This window comes from Oryzias latipes, chromosome 4, assembly GCF_002234675.1.
Source record: "Oryzias latipes chromosome 4, ASM223467v1".
Taxonomy (NCBI): Eukaryota; Metazoa; Chordata; class Actinopteri; order Beloniformes; family Adrianichthyidae; genus Oryzias; species Oryzias latipes.
Window position 1 is genome coordinate 23,838,277 of NC_019862.2, and position 21,470 is coordinate 23,859,746.

Below are 21,470 nucleotides of genomic sequence, written 5' to 3' on the forward strand. Positions count from 1 at the left end.
GAAGTGGAGCTGGTTCATCCGCTGTGGTTTTGAGGGAAGCTGCAGCACAGATGAGAAAGGCTCATTATTTAACCTGTTTGCTGCTTCTGTTCCTGTTGGAACGGCTCCCAGTGTGTCAGACTCAGCAGTATGGGATCATCTGAGGGCCTTACCTTTATCAAGCATTAAAAGCTCCGTTTTGGATGAAGATGGACCAAAAGAATGTCTCTAACCTTGAGAATGTTCTGTAGTTTCAGGAAAGAAAGATAAAAAAAAGCTTCTGAAAGTCTAACCTGATTACTTAAAGAGGAGGAAATCCAGGCAGTTTCTGATGTAACCTGATATGCTTTTCCTTAAACAATCTGTGTTACTGCAGGATTTTAGTGATAGCTTTTAGACACTTTGTCATGTTTGCTTTCACTTTGAATGAAAGCCAAAAAATAAACTTCAGTGAGACGAGTGAGGTTTGATTCATTCACTAAAGAGTGACTCACTGCTGTGAAACGGTAACCTTCACTGTCAAAATACTTCCTACTCTTGGCTGTTTCATGAGTTCCAGATTTAGCTACATCCTAATGTTAATAGTTTTATACAAAAGCCGGGTCATGAGGTCATTTAAAAATTAATAGTACTTTAAACCAAACAACATTAATGTATGAAATAATTAATTCTTACATTAAAATCCAACTAAAAGCAATTTATGCCTAAAAACACAAGAAATGAGGTCTGTAATGATAGATTTGATCAAGTTTCATTAGTCAGTTGGTATTTTAAGCTGACCCTGGTGAACAGCTGTCAGGATCTCCTCTCTCTGAGATGAAACAGCCGTCTGACTTTGTTGTTTCATATTTGCTCTCGATTCGCCCTGAACCCTTTCACGCCATATACGGTTAATTGACCTTGAACAGAAAAAAAACACTTTTATTTAAATAGTGGTAAACTCAGGCATGAAGGGGTTAATGTCATGAATGACGTTTGTTGCTTTCATTCAACTTTCAAACTGTGAAGTTTGGAGCAGATCAACCAAACGTGCTCTGTGCATAAACTTCATTACCCACAAACCTTAGCAAGAAGTACTACACGTATACTTAAAAGTGGAAGTTTACTTTTGTATATTATCTATCAAATGTAAAATTTTGTAATTTAGTCTGAAGAAGTATTCAGTTAGCATACTTCATGTACTACATGTACATGGTCTATAGCAGGGGTCACCAACCCTGTGCCCGCGGGCGCCAGTGCGCCCGCGAGCACCCCTTGTGGCGCCCGCAGGGAATGCACCCAAAAAAAAATCTTTTTTTTTTTTTTATTGAAGCAAATATTCAACAAACAACCACCGCATGTCTGTCAATGACAACAATATCAATTCTGAGATAAAGGTAGACAAAGAAAACCCAAATATGTAAACAAATATAACTTAAAAAATAATCACTAAAAGTAAGGGTCTATTACAAAAGTTTAAATAGATCAAATAAATTACACAATTTCTGGACATTCTTATGATTCATGTAATGTAAAGATTTTGAGAATAGGTTGAGGTGGTTGAGTAATCCATTAATGTGAGGATTAATATTCCTGTCTGTTTTTATTTACATTTATGTTTAAAAAGTTAAAATTAAGTTAAAGTTTTAAAGGTTTAAAAGTTTAGCTTTAGTGTGTTCAATAAATATTTATCTTGTTCGGCTGCAACCTAAAGTCTGTTTTGAAATTAGGCTCCCTCTGCAACTGAGTTTGACCCCCCCCTGTAATACGAGTCTACAAAATTCATGCATGTTTTTGTGTGTAAAATGAGCAAATAAAAATAGGGCACACAAAAGGAAGTCCTCAAATTGTGTTTTTTTTTTTTTTTTTGGGGGGGGGGGGCTAGGAGGTTTTTAGTGGCGCCCTTCATACCACTTGGTGCCCATGAAATAGCCCTCGGTCTCAAAAAGGTTGGTGACCCCTGGTCTATAGTATACCTGCTATACTCGGGTATACTTCATAAACTTATAGTGTGTAACTATTTGCTGAGGGAATCCACCATTTCTTAACATTTTCTGGGAGGAAGTTTTCATTTGGCTTGATATTTTGGTTTGAAATATAACGTTAAAATTTATAAGCAGAAAGTTATTTTTAACTAAAAACCAAGTATCATCATCAAAGTGTTGATGAAGAGCTTGAAACCTCTACGGTCCTGAAAGCAGGTTCATGATCATCTGTCAATTTAAGTGTTTCTTCTGATAATCTGCATTTGACTCATAATCTCATGATCATTCAAACAAACTCCTACAAAAACAGACTTTGGGATTTCCTGAATCATTTTTTATATTCTCTCACAGTTGAAGTGTTTCTCTGATGAACATCACAGACCAAACTATTCTTTTTCTACAGAATCTGTCACTGAAAAATACGGTTTGGTTTTTTCGCCCCGCTGGGGGCTTTAGAGAGTTTCCTGAATGATCTCCTTCCTGCTCCATCAAGACTGTTGTGGTTCCTGCAGTTCTTCCGGTTCTAGAGCTGAGATGAAGAACAGAAAGATCACTTTCTACCACAGTGACCAGAGTGTAAGACTATATGTATTAGTAAAGAAATTCCGATTTCATGAATACACCTCACCATCAATAATAAGACTATATTTAACAACAGTGGCAATAAATAGTAAATATTTCACCTTTATGTCAGTTTAGCTAATGGGGAGTTAAAGACTCCAAGACAAATCCAGAAAACCCAGATAAAATTTTATTAAATAAACCCAAAAAAGATGCCAATAGATAAGACCACGAAATGCATTTAAGGAAAACAAACAGTGACTCAGCTGAAGACATTTTTTCATTTAGCTCTGCAGACCTCGAGGTGTAAACTGGTCTCTAAATGATAATCCTTCACATTCTGGATTAGATCTGAAAATTAAAATGTTAACAATGACACAGAGACGATGGCACACAAATTTCAAAGTAAAACCAAACGAAATATAAATATTTACATATGTAATAAAGAGATGCACATAAAACATTTAAAAAAGGTTGCCTACTTTAACCAAACATACATACACACGCATATTTTTGAGATATAGCTTATAGGTCCATCAGAGTATTTTGCTTAGAATAACCCAGAATTTAACAAAGAATTGGCCAAGTTAGTCTTATTTCTAATTTTTTAGTCGCATCTGGAAGTGCTTTACAGAAATGCTTAGGTAGTTTTAACCCTTGTGCTATCCTAGGCACTTTAACATTGGGAGTTGGGTCATCTAGACCCACTAGACAGTGCTCTGAACCTTTTTTCTTCAATGATTTGTGATCTTCACTGGTGTCCATGGATTACATGAAATCTTTCCACCTTTATACACCTTTGTCATGGTAGGGAGAACACGTCAATGGAAGGGTGGGGTCATATGAGACAGCACAAGGGTTAAAGTAGACTGAAACTTAACCTAACTCTAATTTAACTTAAAAGGTAATACAGCAAAAAATAAAAACGTTACAGTAATTGAAGCAGACAGCAAATGTGCTAAAAAAACAAGCAAAAGTTCAAATACAGTTGAATAACATCTCAGCTAAGCAGAAAAGTGCTTCCATCAGTTTGTAATATCACAGCTAAAGCAGCTTCACTCTGTTTGGTCACAATATGAGGTTCAACCAACAGATTTGATTCTGGCAAAGTTCTGAACCACAAATATGACAGAAAAGTGACTTCAAACAGTCCCTGCAGTGATTTAAAGACCTGCTCCAATGAAAATCGTCTTTTTGTTGTTCTTAACATGTTCTTGTGATCTTTGGGGTCTCTAAAATTAACTGTTATCAGTGGAAAGACTTGAGGGAAGTTGGGATCAGTTCTCCAGGTTCTGATCCAAACTTTGGCAGCACCATTCAGAATGTGCAGGCACAGTTACAGCAGTGCAGCCTGGAGGAGGTGCAGCCTTCAGGAGGTGCACCCTACAGGAGTCAGGCACTTTTTGTCGAGGGGGGAATCAGGTTGTCATCTACAGGATAATTGCAAAGAAACAAACAAACCATTTGAGAAAAAAAAGATTCATATTTTTGCAGAAATTATTTTTGTTCTTAAAAGTGACGATCTCGTGTCTTTGCAGTAAAAACAGGCTTTCATTTTCCTCTGAATTACCTACAGAAATGGAGACTTGTTCATTTTGTAGGTTTTCCTTGATGGCCTCTGCTTCACTCTGGGTCAGAGGCTGTGAAGGTTGGAGCCCGTTGGTCCGGGAGCTGCAACTGTTCTGAGACAGGAATCTACAGTCGACCTGTGGAACCAACAATTCAAGCTGATAAACTGTTGATGGATCTGCTGAACAGAGAGCTGCCTCCTCCAACATCAGATCAATAATCTGAACAGGCTGAGAAACGATTAGGAAGTGAGTAGCAGAGAGAATCAATGAGAGGTGACACTCAATGAAATCTGAAACAGTTTTTAAAACAACTACCTGCTTCAGAAGTCTTTTTCCAAAAATGAAGATTGTTACGATGAATATTCCAGGAAGGATTATTCCAAGAACGATGACAGCAATTCCCCAATTTGGAAAACCATCTGTCCAGACGGAGGAAAACAATTATAAAACAGCCTAAATGAATCTCTAATTGAAACATCATGGTTCTACTTGAGGTACTTTGTTCTTTTAAAAAATGTTTTCTTTCAGATTCCTGCAGCCTGTATTTGGGCACATGCACCCATAACGGGGGGTTGTCCTATATGAGTGCTGCAGGTTTTTGGGACATCTGCCCCCCCTTGGGGGGTTGTGGAGAGGAGTGGCTGCATCTTAAGTGTGTGCAGGTGTGTCCTGAAGTTCCCTTGAGGCTCTTACCACCTTAAGCTACATCATAAAAATGGAACGTACCATTGTTTGTTCATTTATTACCAGTAGAAATCCCAAATCCCCCCTTCAGGGCAGTTGTGACTAAGGCAAAAATTGCTGTTGTAATTTCTAAGAAAGTGGGTGTTCCCAAATATCACAGAGAAGAAACTCACCGGAATCTTTGGCCATCAGATCAGTGCAATTGACTGAAAGAGAGGGCAAAGGTCAAAATTTGGAAATCCTGCTGAAATTATTTAAACTTTGTGGAAGAAACTGATCCAGCATCACTCACCTTCACAGGTAGCAGTCAGTTCTGAAAGTGTTCCGTCTTTCTATTTTTGAAATACAAAGAGATGTGAGGTTAGAACTGAAATACTTCTATGACCTTTGACATTCCTGCAGAAAGTTAGGACATTTCACATCCTAACTTCAATCTGGATTGAAATGTTTTCTGTTGAACATGTCTGGAAATGTTCCACGTCTGCTGCATTGTTCAAACTCAGTAAACTATATAAAACATTAAAGTCCTCACCTCGTGCCGCTCCATGTTGTAGCGCAGGAAGTCTTCACAAACAAAAAGCTCCACTGAGTCTTCATGTAAGGACTTCACAATACTTGTGTTGTAGATTGACTTTATATTCACAATCACTTTACGCTAAAAAAGGAAAGAATTATTGAAATTGTTAAAACAGAATACTTTTACTCAGAGCAACAAAGTTATCCATATTCAGGACATCACGTGTGTGTTGTCCCCGTGATGCACTTGGTCGTTTTGATGTTATAGTAAAATTAACCTACAGGACATCAATCCAAACAGTATTTTCTAAGATAGATTATCGATTCATTTGATTTTGAAATGATTTTATAATAGTATAGGTTGTTTTGATTAACAACTTTCCTCAGACGGATCAATCTGGTTTGATAGTAGGAATAAAATTTGATTCATTGATTAATTGTAAGACGTCTATTCAGCACGATTGATCCTATGAGAAATAGTGACTTTGGCATTTCTGGAGGAAGATCAGAGCTTCACTTACATTCTTATCCTCCCAACAGGAAGAGTAGCCAGTTGAGTTGGGTTTACCAAAGATCTGGTACCAGAAAGATGTATCGATCTTTGTCACCTTACACGTTAAAACTGGAAGCTCTGCAGCATCCAGGATTTGAAAACCTGAAAAATAAACAGAAAAAACAAGGTTTAAGACATTGAATGAAACCAGCAGAATGAAGGTTTACCGGTAATCAGGGGTAAACAGACAGATTATGTGAGATCATTTACATATCAAGAGGATCATATCAACAGTTTAAATAGATGACCATCAGATTAGAAGTAATCTTCAAATGGACACGCCATGCTGCTTCACCTCTCTGAAAACAAACTAACCTTCAACTAAACCTGCTGGATGAAGAAACTCAGATAATACTTTTTTCCACCGTGAGAAGGTGATAAGACCAAATATGGATTTTTAAAGATAAACTTTTTTACTTTTGATCTAACTTAATTATTTACATCAGTTAAGATAAATCATATTTTTAGTTTAGTCATCTTAAAAATAACACGTAGTTATCAGACAGTTATTTAACTTTCATTCAAATTAATTCAGTTAAGTAGGTTTGACTTTGGTGCTGCTGTTAGATCGGCACCGCAAGGGATTGTGGGATATCATTCCCTTTGCCTGTCTGAACGGATTTGGGTTTAAGTGTGGCTTTCTGACCAAATGTGTTTAGTTGTAGTTGTTTTACTGTGTTTTGTCTAATTATTGGTACTTTTATATTTCATTCTTTCTGCACCAGGAGTGAGAAGGAGGGAGAGGATGATGAGTTTATATAGCACCCCTAGTGCTTAACTCAGTCATGTTAAAGTTGGAGAAATCATTGAAGACATATATTTGTGTTACAAAGCCATTTTGATTAATTCATTTTATAGTTATAAAAATGAGAATAGTAGTTCAAGAAGAACAATAAATTAAGATGGAAAAACATTTAATTGAATTTGTGTAATATGACATTTAATTAGATAAATATGTCAATTTGAGTTGTAAAAATATTGAATTGGATAGACGTAAGAAATTAGGTTGAAATTTTTTAACTCAATTACTTTATACCAATTGAATGAATTCATTTAGGTTGGATCTTCTTCTTCTTTCGGCTCTTTCGGCTTATTCCCATCAGGGGTCGCCACAGCGAATCATCCTTTCAGCCGAGGATGATATATATATATATATATATATATATATAGTCCATGGTGACTATATATATATATATATATATATATATATATATATATATATATATATATATATATATGCCCGTCACAATGAAAATAGAAACAAGATAGAAACTCGTGCTTTACTTTATTCTTTCTCGCAAGCAGAAACTCTTTCTTACTGAGACAGCCGTATTATTTTTTTGATGGACGCATAATCTTCATAAGCTGTTATTTAAATCTCCGACTCCGTCTCACTGAAGTATAGCGCTCTCCTTTTTTCTCCACGCATTTCCATGGTGACTCCAGAAATCGGCGATCCATTGAGAATGTCTTTATGTACTTGCTGTGTACATGCATTAAGCCAGGGTTACCAAGTCGAGCGTAATTACACTAACTCATATCCGGTCTTTTAGAACCCACATACCCAGAGTAAGCAAGTTCAGGCGGATTTCAGCCAGAGTTCAGGGTTAAAGTCAGGGTAGTTTAAACATGCTTCCTGGAATACACCCCTGGAGTGTCAAGGTCATGGAGTGATAAAAACGTAATGCGGCCTTGATCAAATTACTTCATTTTAAAGGCGGCATCAATGTGCGGCTTTCATGCGACAATTACAGTTGTTAGATGTTAGATGACTGTTTAGCTAAAATGACATTAGAACAACTGATAAAGGTAACCACGTTATTATTAATGCAAACGGCCATAAAACACAACCAACTGTCCAGAGTTGGACATTTTCACGAATGAAACGGATTATATATTTTTTTACAATTAAAATAAAATTAAGATTAGTTTTTCAAATAGGTAGATAATACTAGCAATAATATATACTGAGTTGGGCTGTGTCGATGTCTGAGTCCCGATCTAAGTTCCGGAGTTCTTTGGCATCAAGCAGAGACAGACCATGGGTGACGTTCAGTACTTTAACTTCACGTGTTGTTGTGACTTTTCCGCTTTTGGCCAAATAAGGGCAACGGGGAGGAGCTGGTTTGAAAGAAGGAAAGCTGTGAGGCGCATAGCCACTTACGCTACACGCACGGCAAAGAAACAAACCGGGACATGCTCCAACTTTCCCATAACACAACGAGTAAGGGCATTCTTCAATAGTTACATTTTAACGAAGCCTAAAATAGATTATGTCTCGGTTTGTGCCCGAATGAACGCTACAATACTATTCATTACCTCGTAAGTACTATACAGTACTATCATATGAGGTGCCGTGTAGGACATTATTCAGAATTAGCATTCACAAACACATATGAAATCTCTCACACACACTAGTGATGCTTGTATACATACAACTGAAAATGTATTCATTCACATACACATGTGAAATCTCTCACATACACATGTAAAAATGCTCTCACATACACATGTGAAAATGCTCTCACATACACATGTAAAAATGCTCTCACATACACATGTGAAAATGCTCTCACATACACATGTGAAAATGCTCTCACATACACATGTGAAAATGCTCTCACATACACATGTGAAAATGCTCTCACATACACATGCAAAAATGCTCTCACATACACATGTGAAAATGCTCTCACATACACATGTGAAAATGCTCTCACATACACATGTAAAAATGCTCTCACATACACATGTAAAAATGCTCTCACATACACATGTAAAAATGCTCTCACATACACATGTGAAAATGCTCTCACATACACATGTGAAAATGCTCTCACATACACATGTGAAAATGCTCTCACATACACATGTAAAAATGCTCTCACATACACATGTAAAAATGCTCTCACATACACATGTAAAAATGCTCTCACATACACATGTGAAAATGCTCTCACATACACATGTGAAAATGCTCTCACATACACATGTAAAAATGCTCTCACATACACTATCCAAAATGCTCTCACATACACTATCCAAAATGCTCTCACATACACTATCCAAAATGCTCTTACATACACTATCCAAAATGCTCTCACATACACTATCCAAAATGCTCTCACATACACTATCCAAAATGCTCTCACATACACATGTAAAAATGCTCTCACATACACTATCCAAAATGCTCTTACATACACTATCCAAAATGCTCTCACATACACATGTGTCGAGATAAAAGTCGAAATAAAGTTTCGAGATTAAAGTCGCAATGTTGCGCGCGAGAGAAAAAAACACGTAAATTTACGAGATTATTGTGGAAGTAAGCATGCAGAGCAGCAGGTGAACGCCGTGCAGCAGCAGAGCAGACAGACTAAACTTTGTTGAACAGGTGAGCTGAATGTTTATTGGTAACGTCCCAAATGTCTGGAGGCTCATTTGATTGATTTACGATTCATTAAAGTTTTATTTATTGATGGTTGGTTTGCAGGATCTCTGCAGCCCGATGATGAAGCCATCGGTGTCCCTGCAGCTGTCCACTTGAATCATTTCTTCCTCCATCAAAGACAAGATCTCTATGTTTGTGTGATGCTTCCGTCTGAGGAGGAGCAGCACTTTTTTGCCTTTTTCAACGTTGTAATGCTAATATAACAGACTATTTTCATTCATCTTTGTTTTTTAATGATCAACGGGTCGCTTCATCTGCAGGAATGGGCGTGTGTAGTACTGTTTACTTCCGCATTGGTGATCGGATGACAGATTCATGACGTAATGTGACAGATGAACTTCAGGTTATGTGAATGAAAAGGAGAATAAAGGCTGCAGCGGTCCTCTACACCCAAACGTGTCTCTGAGCTCCTTATTTTACAGATGAAAGTCCGCTTTACTGACGCCGAACCCCGGAAAGACTGCTACACGGAAAATAATCTGATTTTGAATCGCCAAAAGACTCAGAATCTCTTTGTTTTAAACCTATAATCCGGAAATAAAGCTTCACAAAAGGCTCCACATATTCATATTTCATCTTCAAGATAGGCTCCGATAAACAGACAACTTCAGGGGTTTTTCCTTGTTAATCTATGATTTTTTTCCCCCGTAAATTTACGAGTTTTTATCTCCTAATAAAATTACTTTTTTTTGTGACAATAAAACTCTGTCGTAAACTCTTAAATACAAAGCCACTAGCTCCCTCACATTAGCCATAACACTGAATACTCCTGAAAGACTCAGCTTCACTTCTCGCGCGCAACATTGCGACTTTAATCTCGAAACTTTATTTCGACTTTTATCTCGACACGAGTTTTTTCTCGTCATTTTTTTTGTGTCGACTTTTTTCTCGTCATGACGAGATTAAAGTCGACATGACGACTTTAATCTCGTCATGTTGGCCAGAATTTTTTTTCCTCACCATGGCCCTAAAACTACACCCGTGCTCAGTACTTTTTTCTTTAGGATGTTGTGCATAACGCGCTTGACACGGAAACAAACTGGCGCATTACCGCCACCACCTGGTCTGGAGGCGAACTACTCCTATTTAACGCGGAGAATGACACTCATTTGTCAGAGTAAAAACATAATAAATATGAACATTTTACGAAGACTATTTATGAATCTGCTGTGTTCTGATCATTGAAAACCTGACTGATTTATAAATAATTAAATTAAAAAACACTTTGGTGTTGATTTAATGTATTTGTTCAAAAATAAACCCCCAAGTTATTTTTTCATGCCAATATTTGTTTTTGTGCCGCTGAACGATTAACGGGCTCTTGCGAGGAGGCTTTTTTTTCTGTAGTTTTCTTACACCTTACTGAAAATGGCTTTGAATATGAATTTGTCCGTGTTCCTGGCAATAACTCAACCGTTTCTCGTGAGATCAAACTGAAAATGAGCAGATATGCAGCATCACAGCAAGGAGAAGCAGACGTCTCAGAAGATTTCCTCTGAATGCCCTGACCAGACATTAACAACTTGTTAGTTAAACTTAAAGTTTTTTTTTGTTAAACTTAAACTTTAACTTAAACTTTGTTACTAATCGTGCTCAAGGTTACAGTCTGTTGGGTAGGAGTTTAACATTCTTTTTCGAGGGAGTTGTGTAGTGTAACTACATGAAAAACTTGTGAGTTCAAAGTTTAGAATTTTTTATTCAGAGTCAAACCATATCACTTGTTTTATACAAAAATACTTTAATTTTTAAAAATGTAAATGAAAATCCACAAACCCAGACAAACAAAAAAACAAGATTTATCAGCATTCATAAATACTTCATAAACTGAAATGTAAGACATCAAAATAAATAAGACATTCAAAAAATGAGATTTAATTTCCTCAATGAAATAAGTAATGTTGCATTTTCCAGGGTCTTCCACGTGTCTGAGCTCTGAAACAAAATGAAAACAGCAATATCAGATCACATCTATTATATTACAATTAAACTCCTACTTTGATTTATATGGCAATAATTGATGTTATTGCCATCGTGAACCTCCCTCTACCCATCCTATCACTGCTTCATGCACACACAACGTTACAGAATAATAACCATTATGGCAATTGAACAGAAGTCAGAGAAACAATGTTTGGATCAATTGAACTGTAAGTATATCCATTTATGACCGCAATCAAGTGAGCCGTCATTTGTGGAACTGCTAGCCATCACTAACATTTTGCATGCGCATTGACATCATTTTAAGCTTCTCATTGAATGGTATATTAGTACATGAATAACATATCAAACGTACCATAATCAGAGACAAAAGTGGAGGCTTTAAATTGCCGTTCAGGTAAGAAGTTCAGGGAAATAAAAACACCTTAGACTCCAAAAATTTAACTTTATGAGTGTGTGTTTTTCAATCAATTGTGTGTTTTTCCATTTTTTCGACAGTCATTTTTCTTCAAACCTTTTGTGATGTTACTTAACATCCAGTAGAAGTTTTGCATCACCTTTCAAAAAAAAATACTGTTTTCTATGTTTCGCATGTTATAATCTGACTATATAACAAAAGCTTCAATTTGACTATAAAGAATTTTTTTCAACATTTTTCTGCAGTCCGTTTTATTCAAACTTGTGTTATGATCCTAAACATCCCTGGTAACAAAATTCCAGTGGAGGTTTGCCTTAGCTTACAATGGAATAACTAAGAAGATTTGACACGACAGCTTTACACCAGATGTGCTCTTCTACATGGAGTTTCATCATTTCTTTTTAGTACCATTCAATGAGATGCTCAACAACAGACAAAACAATCACTTTGAGTCTGTCTGGTTTATTATATTTCACACAAAATACCTTATCTCCCATTTGTTTTGCTTATTATAAAATTATAATAAAAATTATTTTTTTTTTACATGACAAAATATAGCTTACAATTGCACTCATTATATTCCTGACCACAAAAACGTTAGGTAATTGTGACATATTTATAGTATTACCACTTTATGCCGTCATTTGAGTAAGCTAAGCGCATGCATCGTAAACTATGATATAAAATGCGCATGTAAAATGTCAATGATGGCTAGTGTGACAGCATGTCGCCAGATGGCGGTTGACTTGACCGGTCATTTGCGACCACATAACGTCAGTTTAACGTACAGACACGCAGTTTCTGAAACAATATCAGAAATTCTATCTAGGCATATACAACAACAATGTTGAACTCTAGGTCGTTAATTTACCTTTACCTCTTTGTGCCCATACTCCACGAGCCAAAGGACTGCTGTACGTGATAACGTGGGGTGCGTCCGCTCAAATTCCTGGTTGTTGTTGGTGGTAACGGGACGCCACCACTGTGCCGAGACGGGAAAAGTGACGCTAGGCGATTATCCACCGTTTCCGTACTCAGGGACACGGGGGTCCCTTGCAGGGCTGCGCTTGTAGAGTTCGACAGGGTGCGAATAGTCTCCGTTGAAGCCAGGATATTAGTTAATAAAGCTGTCGCGTCGGCCAAAGTTGTTTAGGGGAACTGAGAAGACATATCCCAACCACTGCTAGTAAAATCCCGCTCTCTACCAACTTCCGTTTCCACTGAAGTGTCTTCCGTCGACCAACTTCTTTTATAACAATAAAGTTTAAAAAAAATCTGTTTCTACTGAAATTTTCAGTAGTGTGTGTGAGAGGATTTTGGATAGTGTGTGTGAGAGGATTTCACATGTGTTTGTGAATGAATATATTTTCAGTTGTATGTATACAAGCATTTCACTAGTGTGTGTGAGAGATTTCACATGTGTTTATGAATGCTAATTCTGAATAATGTCCTACACGGCACCTCATACTATCATGTCAGAAGGTACTACCACACGAGACTCGATGGTGCTTCATCATCACAGAAATAACACATTAGAACCTCCTGGCTGTTGTTGAACACTGAAGTGGATAGAAGTAGCGAAATCAATGCACGTTCTGTTTTTGACCACGACTCCACATGTAAAGTCCATGAATGGAAAAGCGACAAACCTAAAGATTTTCTGGGTCATGCTTTGAGTGAGAGAAGAAGTTTAAAGCTGTCAGAAAAAACGTACCGTTGATCAGAACGATGATGATGAAAAACATCAGACGCAGAAAACGAGCCATGTCCGCCGCAGCAACTCCCCCTGAGAAAAGTGAGCCCTGATTGAGTATGATCAGAGTCGGTGTTTCAGCTGACGAATAACTCCCGAAGGGACCCGCTTATCTGCTTCTTTTTTTTTTACGCCTATCTGCTTCTTCTGTTTGCAAGGGGCGGGGCTTGACGTCATGCCAGTGTGAACCCCCTTCAGTTTGCTGAGGAAGAGGATTGGGGCAGATATTGCAGTTTTCCCTTCTCTTCTGCAGCCCCTCTGGGAGGGAGGACCTAGAGGAGGGGCCGAATAATGCAGTGGAATTGACATAGATACATTTATACATATTTTTAAAGGAAGATCTTTTGGTGAAAAAAAGAAAGATGGCGCTTGGTAAAAGCAGGTTTATTCGGTGGCGTCGCTGCTGCTTCGTCTCGACTGGTTCTCTCGTGTGTGGACCTTTGAAGTGGAACTACGGTGGAAAACCGGGAAAACGTCTTCTCTTCGACGAACGTCTGGATGGTTTGGAGCTTTTCTACTGTGAGTTTTTTTGTTCTTTCTTCGTTTTCTTTTCTTTTGTGGGGCCTGTTGGACGAAGGGAGGGGGAGGGAAGGGGCACGTCAGTTTTTCCTCTGGTGACACTGACAGCAGTCTCCTTAGGTCCTAACTGCACAATTTCTACGAGGCTTCACAGGAAAAATACGGAAGCGATTGTGTAGCATATAAAAAAAGAAAAGTAAAAACCAGAAATACTTTTTCATTTTCAAAATGAATCTGCATTTTTGACTCAAAACTAAAATCGAAAAGCAATCCACCAAAATGCTTTTTCATTTATACTTAAAACCGCTTTTTGTGTCACAATTAAAACGAAAATGCAAAGAGGGGGGTTGCGGAGGGGAAGGACGTCAAAGACAAAATATGTCGATTATTTTTTTAAAAGATTTGCCCCACTTTAGACAACCTCCCGAGAAATTTATTTGAGTTCGAACAGAGACTGGTGCTGCAGCCGCGCGCGTAGTCAAGCTGCTGTTGTGGCATTGAGTTCCGCCGGAAGCGCTGCGCATAGGTTCCTCCCTCGTTAATAGTATGCAGGTTTTAACTTATCTTTATTATCACCCTATTCTTAGGGTTCTCTTAATTTTTCTGTAAATCATTTAGAATTATCTTTGCCCTGCCTTGACTAATTGCTACACTGAGACTTTTACTCCAAAATCAATGCAAAACATGTAGCAAATAGACAAAAATAAAACAGTAATTAGTCAGAAATGGTTAACCTTCAATCCAGTGATGGGTTATTGTTACCTCAAGAAGTGTATTGATAAATCACCCCAAACTATGTTGACTATTTATATTGTTGCTCCCTTATAGAGATGTCTGCAGATCACTCTAAAATCATTGCAGGTGAATAAAAGAAACTAGGATGTGAATGCTTCCTGTTAAACCAACATCAGCCTTTGAAATAAAGTCTAATCTACTGTAGTCTAAAATTATGTAAATACCAAAATGAATTGGTAGGTTCAAATAAAGTAAATAAAATCAAGGTTAAATAATAAATTCATTTAATAAAATGTACACATGTACTTTTTTCTTTACTGTCCAGTCCTACAAAATAACAGACTGAAACTTGATTGATTCATAAATTTTTATTGAGGAACAAATGTGTTTTGTAGTACCGTGGTGAAAAACAGGAAGATGCAACTTGAATACCAACATTGGTATAGCATCAAATTTAAAATAAATCTATTTATGTAAACTATTTACTTTACAAGACCGAAGTCGTCATCATTGGTCCACAGAAACAAAGAAAAAGTGTCAGCAGTTACCTTCACTCTCTGTCTCTAAAAGCTTCAAATCAAGTCAGAAACCTAGGGGGTCATAATGGACTCTGACCTGAACTTTAGCAGCCATAACAGGTCAGTAAAATCAGTGGCATTTTACCATCTAAAAAACATCTCCAAAATCAAAAAGCCAGACCTGGAGATACCAGGGTTGTGCCGATAGACGATATCATGTTTTAATGCGTTTGCCTGCTATCTTTGGTTTAGTCTTGTTTTAACTTTGTGAAGCACTTTGAGTCGGTCTGTGTGTGAAAGGTCCTAAAAAGATTTACTTACTTATTCACATAATTGTTTAGAATGTTTTCATAATATTGCTAATGCAATATTCATTCATTATTTATTTTGATTTCCAATTATTAACTATGTCTATAAGAACATCAGTAAACTGAACTTCAGTCACATTTTCTTCAGTTACATAAAACAGTTTCTGGTGACATGAGCACATATGGTTTGTTTTGTTTATATTCTATAACCCAACAATATCCTGCAGTTTTAGAGACAAATAGCCTGAAGTGTATTTTTACTAGACAGGGTTCCCTGGTTTATTGCAGGAGTTTTGTTCTAAAGATAACTCATGACAGCTTGTAGCTCTTGAGGACCAGGATTGTTCTACATGAACCTTAAAAGTCCAGCTTCCCTGATGATAAAGTGACTTGAATGAATGAGAATTAGAATCATGCTAATAGTTATTACATATGGCCACTGGCTGTCAGATTATCTTCTTTTCTACAAACCCCTGCAAGTCAAATGATCAGTGTTTTGGAATCTGGGCTGAAATTTGACTCTGCTGCTCGGAGGTTTCCTTTTAGAGGTGTTTACACAGAAGGGAAGTGTTTGTCTGTAAATAACCGTAACATTATCTGATCTTTATTACAACTTAAGAATCACTACAACTGTTTACTATGCAGGTTTCTATATTTATGCAAGACATTTTTAAAAGTTTGATCTGATAAAAGGATCTTAAGTTGCCATGTAATTCATTCATTTCAGTCACAGACTAAATCTATACATTCTCTTAGGTTTATCACAAAAACAAAGAAGTTTGATTTAACCCAATTGATTCAAAGTGACTCATTTTTGCTCTTATTGTCACAGGTCCTGCTCTTTCAGTTCTGGGTCACCGTCGGCCTTCCTCCATCTTGCTGCTGTTTTGCTTTAGCTGGGTGTGTCTCGTGATTAAAGACATACTTTTCAAGAAGAAAACCTTTGCTGTTCCCGCTGAACCGGACTAGAACGTCAACTCAACTGTTCTTTGGTAAGTTTACGGTACACAAGTGTTTTGAATTGAATTTACATAAATGCTTAGTCAGCACGGCTACATCAACAAACACACATCATTCAACACATGTCTTCTTTAGCCCTTAGCTTCAATTGTAGTTACAAATCTTCACTCAGACTTTCAAAATCAGCTAAAAGATATCAACTTTACTGCTGCTAAATAGTTGAAGCTTTATGAGTCGAGAGTAATCTTAATCACATTTAATTTTAGTTTTGGAATATTTCTAATACATCTCTTTCCTTTAAAAAAATAGAAACTATTTTACAATTCAGTGCAAACAGAGAGGGTTACCTGGAGTTGTGCTGAATCAAATAAACTTGGTGTATTGTGAAATATTGAAAATTAGGTCTTTTCAACCGTCTACACGTGATCTTCAGTGTTTGTTCACTGTCCTGTCCCGCTCACAGCAGCAGCACCTAAAACTGTATCCTGTTTTATACCCGCTGCTCTTAGGCCTTGTATTCATGTTGGACAGTGATGCAAATCATTTCACTACATATCTTATGCATGTGTGTGTACATGTATGTGACAAATTGATTTTTAAAGAGAACTCTCTAGAACAAAGAGGCTTTTTTGACTCTTTGCCAAAAACATAATGACATTTCTTTTTAGGAATTTATGCACAAAGCTTCGTATTTATGTCTCCTGATGACCTTGAATCTATTGATGTTCTCTTGGACTCACATAAAGAAGTTTGATTTAACCCAGTGTAGTCACATAAAGTCATGGATGGCAGAAAACGTTTCAGATAACATTATTTTAATAAACTATTAATGAGCAAATTTACTAATGTTATTATGTCAAGCAGTGAAAAACGGTTCCTGTTTTTTAAGTTTAATTCATGTAATCCCTCTGACATGCCCTCTCTTGAGGAATCAGAGGATGAGGACTTTGGGGTGAGCCTGTCCATCATCCTGAAGTCATTGAGGCTGCAGGAGTGGATAAAGTCCACCCTGAGTCCCTCAATTCTCTGGATGCTGTGGGAGTGTCTTGGCTGACACGTCTCTGCAGCATCGCGTGGCAGTCGGGAACTGTACCACCGCTCTGGCAGAAAGGGGTGGTGGTTCCCCTTTTCAAGAAGATACCGGGGAATCTCACTCCTCAGCCGCCCTGGGAAAGTCTGTGCCAGGGTACTTGAGAGGAGAGTCCGTCTTATAGTTGAACCTTAGATTCAGAACAACAGTGCGGTTTCCGTCCTGGTCGTGGAACAGTGGAGCAGCACTACGCTGTCTTTAGAGGGCTGTAGGGTTTGTGGGAGTTCACTCATCCAGTTCGTTTGTGTTTTGTGGATTTGGAGAAGGAGTTCGACCGCGTCCCCCGTGGTGTCCTGTGGAGGCGTATGGGGAGCCTCACAGGGGCCTATCGAGCTTGGTTTGCAAAGCCAGCAGTAAGTCAGACCTGTTCCCAGTTCGTTTTGGACTCAGGCAGGGCTGTCCTTTATCACCGGCTTTGTTAGTGTCTTTATGGACAGAATTTCTAGGCGCGGCCAGGAACTGAAAGACCTCTGGTTTGGGGACCATGGGATTGCTGCATGCACGAGATGTGCAGGTGATGCATAAGCGCCCATAGGATGCCTACATAAACTACACTGTCAGGCTTCACACTGAGGGCGCGCAATGCAGATGCAAGAAGCACGATTTTGGAGAAAAAGAAAAATCTGTACAACATGCCTGCATCTCACCTACTTTTCCTTTGCATGTTGCATAAGTGTTCACTATGACTTGTTACCCACAGAATGCTTGTTGTAAAATTAAAATGTTGGCTCTACATCACATGTCAAACTTGAGGCCTGCGGGCCACATCTGGCCTGGTGTGTATTTGTATCCAGCCTGCAAGATCATTTTAGATTATTGTTATTAATGGCCTACGATATGTAGTGCTGGTAATATATTAAAATCTCAAACAAATCCCATAAGCAGCGCTTTGGCTGCCTTGCCAAACACTTCCAGCATCAATAAATGATGCTGTGGGTTATTATGAAGCTACCCCTCACAATGCTGCAGAGAAAAGTTGATTCTGAAAATAGAACCTTTATGATGGGAGGCAGAATAAATATTTAATTACATTTTCCCATATATATATATATATATATATATATATATATATATATATATATATATATATATATATATATATATATATATATATATATATATATATATATATATATATATAAGTGACAAGAGAGCAAAGAAATATCAATGTATTTTTTATTGTTTACCTTACCCAGTCCAAATCCAACATGGAGGGATCAATCCAATTGTTCTCCTCCTTAACTTTATATTTTTCTTATTTCCATTGAGGCAATTAAAAAAAGGTCCCCAAATTCTATTGTTTTTTTTTCATTTCTCCTTTCTCGGACTAATGTGGGACTATAAGTCGTCAAACTGGATCGATATCGCAGAAAGTTGCCATGGTTCAGTCGCAGCTCCGGCAGCAGGAGTGAATCTCCTCGTACTGGGAGAGTCTGAATGATGTCATAACCCGGACATGGAGACGTGATTACTGATGTTTTTGTGGAGCTCTTCAAAAGAAATAAACCTGATCTCTCAACATCTTCCAGCATTGTAAATGAGATAAACACAGACAGGGCTCCATGTAGCAATCAGGCTGCAAACATTTGGTGGTAGCTCCTCCCACACGCATCTGAGGCGTCAAGCTCATCCACACCGTTCTGGACAGGCGTGGAGCAGCGAATTTGACACGCGTCCAAATAGAGGAGACCAACGTGAAGATGGAGAGAAATGTAAAAACAAAAATAAAAAAAATAACAAACATCTGTGTCAGGGTCCGCTCGGCAGAGATTGAGCCACAGGACAAAAAGATCTTCAAATCAGGGGTTTTTATTTTACCCAACACAACACGACAGGGGCTCAAATTAAAATGGGGTCAACTTAACAAAAATGTAACTGAGCGAATCAATAACAAAAGCTCAAACCAACTGAACTCAAACTGACCCCCTTACAGGAAACATTAGGGAGATTTTATACTGGCTGATCAGACCAATGACACAATAGGGAGGGGAGCACAAATACAAAACATTCAAAACCTAAATATTAATTAAAGTAGTAAATTACTAGTAATTTAACGCTTCAACAGAAACTGAACTTGTACCTCAAAGCAAGCTTAACATATTCCAAAAAATACAAACAATAGTCCAACATAAGAATACACTTCGTCTTTCCCCTCCATCTTCTCCATGCTCCTCCCTTTCCAAGTCATCAGGAACTTCTTCAGCTCCTCCCACTGCCACATCATCAGGAAGTTTCCTGCTCCAGCCTCTGCCCCAGCATCAGGCCTCAAACAGAACTCAAAGAATAGAATTACTCAAAACAATACAAAATTAACTAAATGTGTGCACAAGTCATTAAGTCAATTTTGTTATGAAATGTGTGAAATAAAATGAAATGGTTTATTCAAGAGAAAAATATAACAAATGAACTTAACTTAGCTGTGGGGCAGTGGGTTCTGCCCTCACAATCTGTTACACATGAATGTGTCGACCTTTTATATAGGAGCACAGCTGAAAGACTTAAAAATGAAACAGAAAACCTCTAAAAGTCACTCAAGTCGACTTCAATCTTTGTGTTTTTTAGGTTAAATGATGAGAAGACGAACAAGACCCAGGAGCTGCTGCCATGACTCCTCTAAACGGTGGACAGCCGACAGATGTGACGACAGTGAATGAAATCCCAAATGGATGTGGTCGATGAGACGTGCAGCACAAAGCAGACACACTGCAGCCATTAACACAACTTTTGGTTTTTTTTGTACATAGGTTCAGTGCTGTTGAATGATCCTTTCTTTACTTTTCTTACATTCTTTACATTCCTTTTCTTTAAAAGAAATTGAAGAAAACCATTTTTACTGTAAACCGCTGCTTCAGCCTGACAAAGCTCTCCCTCTGCGAGGCTGCAGACCCCCCCCCCCCTTTTACACATTTATACATAACAAATAGAAAACATATGTTTAATCTTAATTTTTTTGCCTTTTGACAACTTGAGGTCATTTAAATAGGTTGGTCACTATTTACGAATTGTTACTCTTGACATCCCATTTTGTCAGTCCTAAAAGTCCTAAAAACCTTTTCTTCCGTTACATAAATATTAACAGTTTTCTCCATTTGCTTTCACTGCTGACTGTGCTCAACCTCAACTGAAAGCTTCCATCTAAAATTCCAGATTGATGAGTCATGTTTTGCAGATTCCCTTGCTGCCAGTTCATGTGTGGTGTACTCAGTTATCCACCTCTATTTAAAACTCTTCAGGGACTTTCCATCAAATTGACCTCTTTAGAGCAGAACAGCGTAAAACATGACTAGAAAGTGTTGACACATCTATATTATGGGATCAAATCAGATTACAAACACTTTTCCCTTTTATTAGGGCTGATCTGTTCCCCTCCTGTTTATAGACTTCAATAATTATGATCCTAATGTGTCCATTATCACTTTTTTTTTTCACATTTGCACTTTTTGCATGAAATCTTGTGTTTTTTTGTGTAAATTTTCAGTTTCCTCTATACTTTTTGGCATTCGGAGCAGAAAGCAAAGAAAGAATTTCATTGTGCAGGGAAACCCGTTTCTTACTGTGCATATGATAATAAACCCTTTGAACCTTGAATCTTTGAATCTTCATTCATCTGTTCGGTTTGATGCTCTTCTCTGCATCTGTTTGCTCCCATTTCCCTGTCGGAGCATTTCTCTTTGTTCTTGTTTATTTGATTTAGTTTATTCGTAATTGGTCACCTGACACACCCTAGGGTGTTTACCTTTTTGGAGAGATCGTGGGGCAGATATGACAGAGTTCATTATTCATCCTGAAGATGAATGAAAAAAAAAAAAATGGAGGGTCAAAGGGCAGGAATGTTTAGTCTGTTTAGTTTAGCAATCGGCTATTGTATTTTATAACAGGTTTTATGTTTTGCACAATTAGTGAAGCCAATTGAGACAACTGTGTTGTAATATAGTGCTATATAAATCAA

At 37.7% G+C, this 21,470-nt stretch overlaps 1 protein-coding gene and 1 long non-coding RNA gene across 3 annotated transcripts; one reads left to right on the plus strand and one right to left on the minus strand.

The window, feature by feature from the left end:
- Nucleotides 1–3,821: 3,821 nt before the first annotated feature.
- Nucleotides 3,822–13,515, minus strand: LOC111947383. Of its 2 annotated transcripts, none has more exons than XM_023954434.1 (8): nucleotides 13,353–13,515; nucleotides 5,797–5,930; nucleotides 5,292–5,414; nucleotides 5,052–5,091; nucleotides 4,933–4,965; nucleotides 4,391–4,494; nucleotides 4,079–4,210; nucleotides 3,822–3,934 (listed from the first exon to the last, which is right to left on the minus strand). In XM_023954434.1, the coding sequence occupies exons 1-8, from the start codon at nucleotides 13,402–13,404 to the stop codon at nucleotides 3,923–3,925; spliced, it is 630 nt and encodes a 209-aa protein (XP_023810202.1). In that variant the 5' UTR covers nucleotides 13,405–13,515; the 3' UTR covers nucleotides 3,822–3,922. The 2 variants fall into 2 exon arrangements, with proteins under 2 accessions (XP_023810202.1, XP_023810201.1); XM_023954433.1 differs by having other exon boundaries at nucleotides 3,829–3,934; nucleotides 4,075–4,210.
- Nucleotides 13,516–13,565: 50 nt separating this feature from the next.
- Nucleotides 13,566–21,109, plus strand: LOC101167112. Its single transcript, XR_177355.4, has 3 exons — nucleotides 13,566–13,910; nucleotides 16,304–16,463; nucleotides 20,084–21,109. It is a non-coding gene; the product is annotated as an uncharacterized LOC101167112 (long non-coding RNA).
- The last annotated feature ends 361 nt before the right edge of the window (nucleotides 21,110–21,470 follow it).

Coding starts and splice junctions, on each gene's coding strand:
- LOC111947383 (XM_023954433.1), bottom strand. CDS start 13,404: ATGGCTCGTTTTCTGCGTCTGATGTTTTTCATCATCATCGTTCTGATC. Junction 4,211..4,390: donor GAAAAAGACTTCTGAAGCAG/GTAGTTGTTTTA, acceptor TTGGTTCCACAG/GTCGACTGTAGATTCCTGTC. Junction 3,935..4,074: donor ACAAGTCTCCATTTCTGTAG/GTAATTCAGAGG, acceptor ATTATCCTGTAG/ATGACAACCTGATTCCCCCC.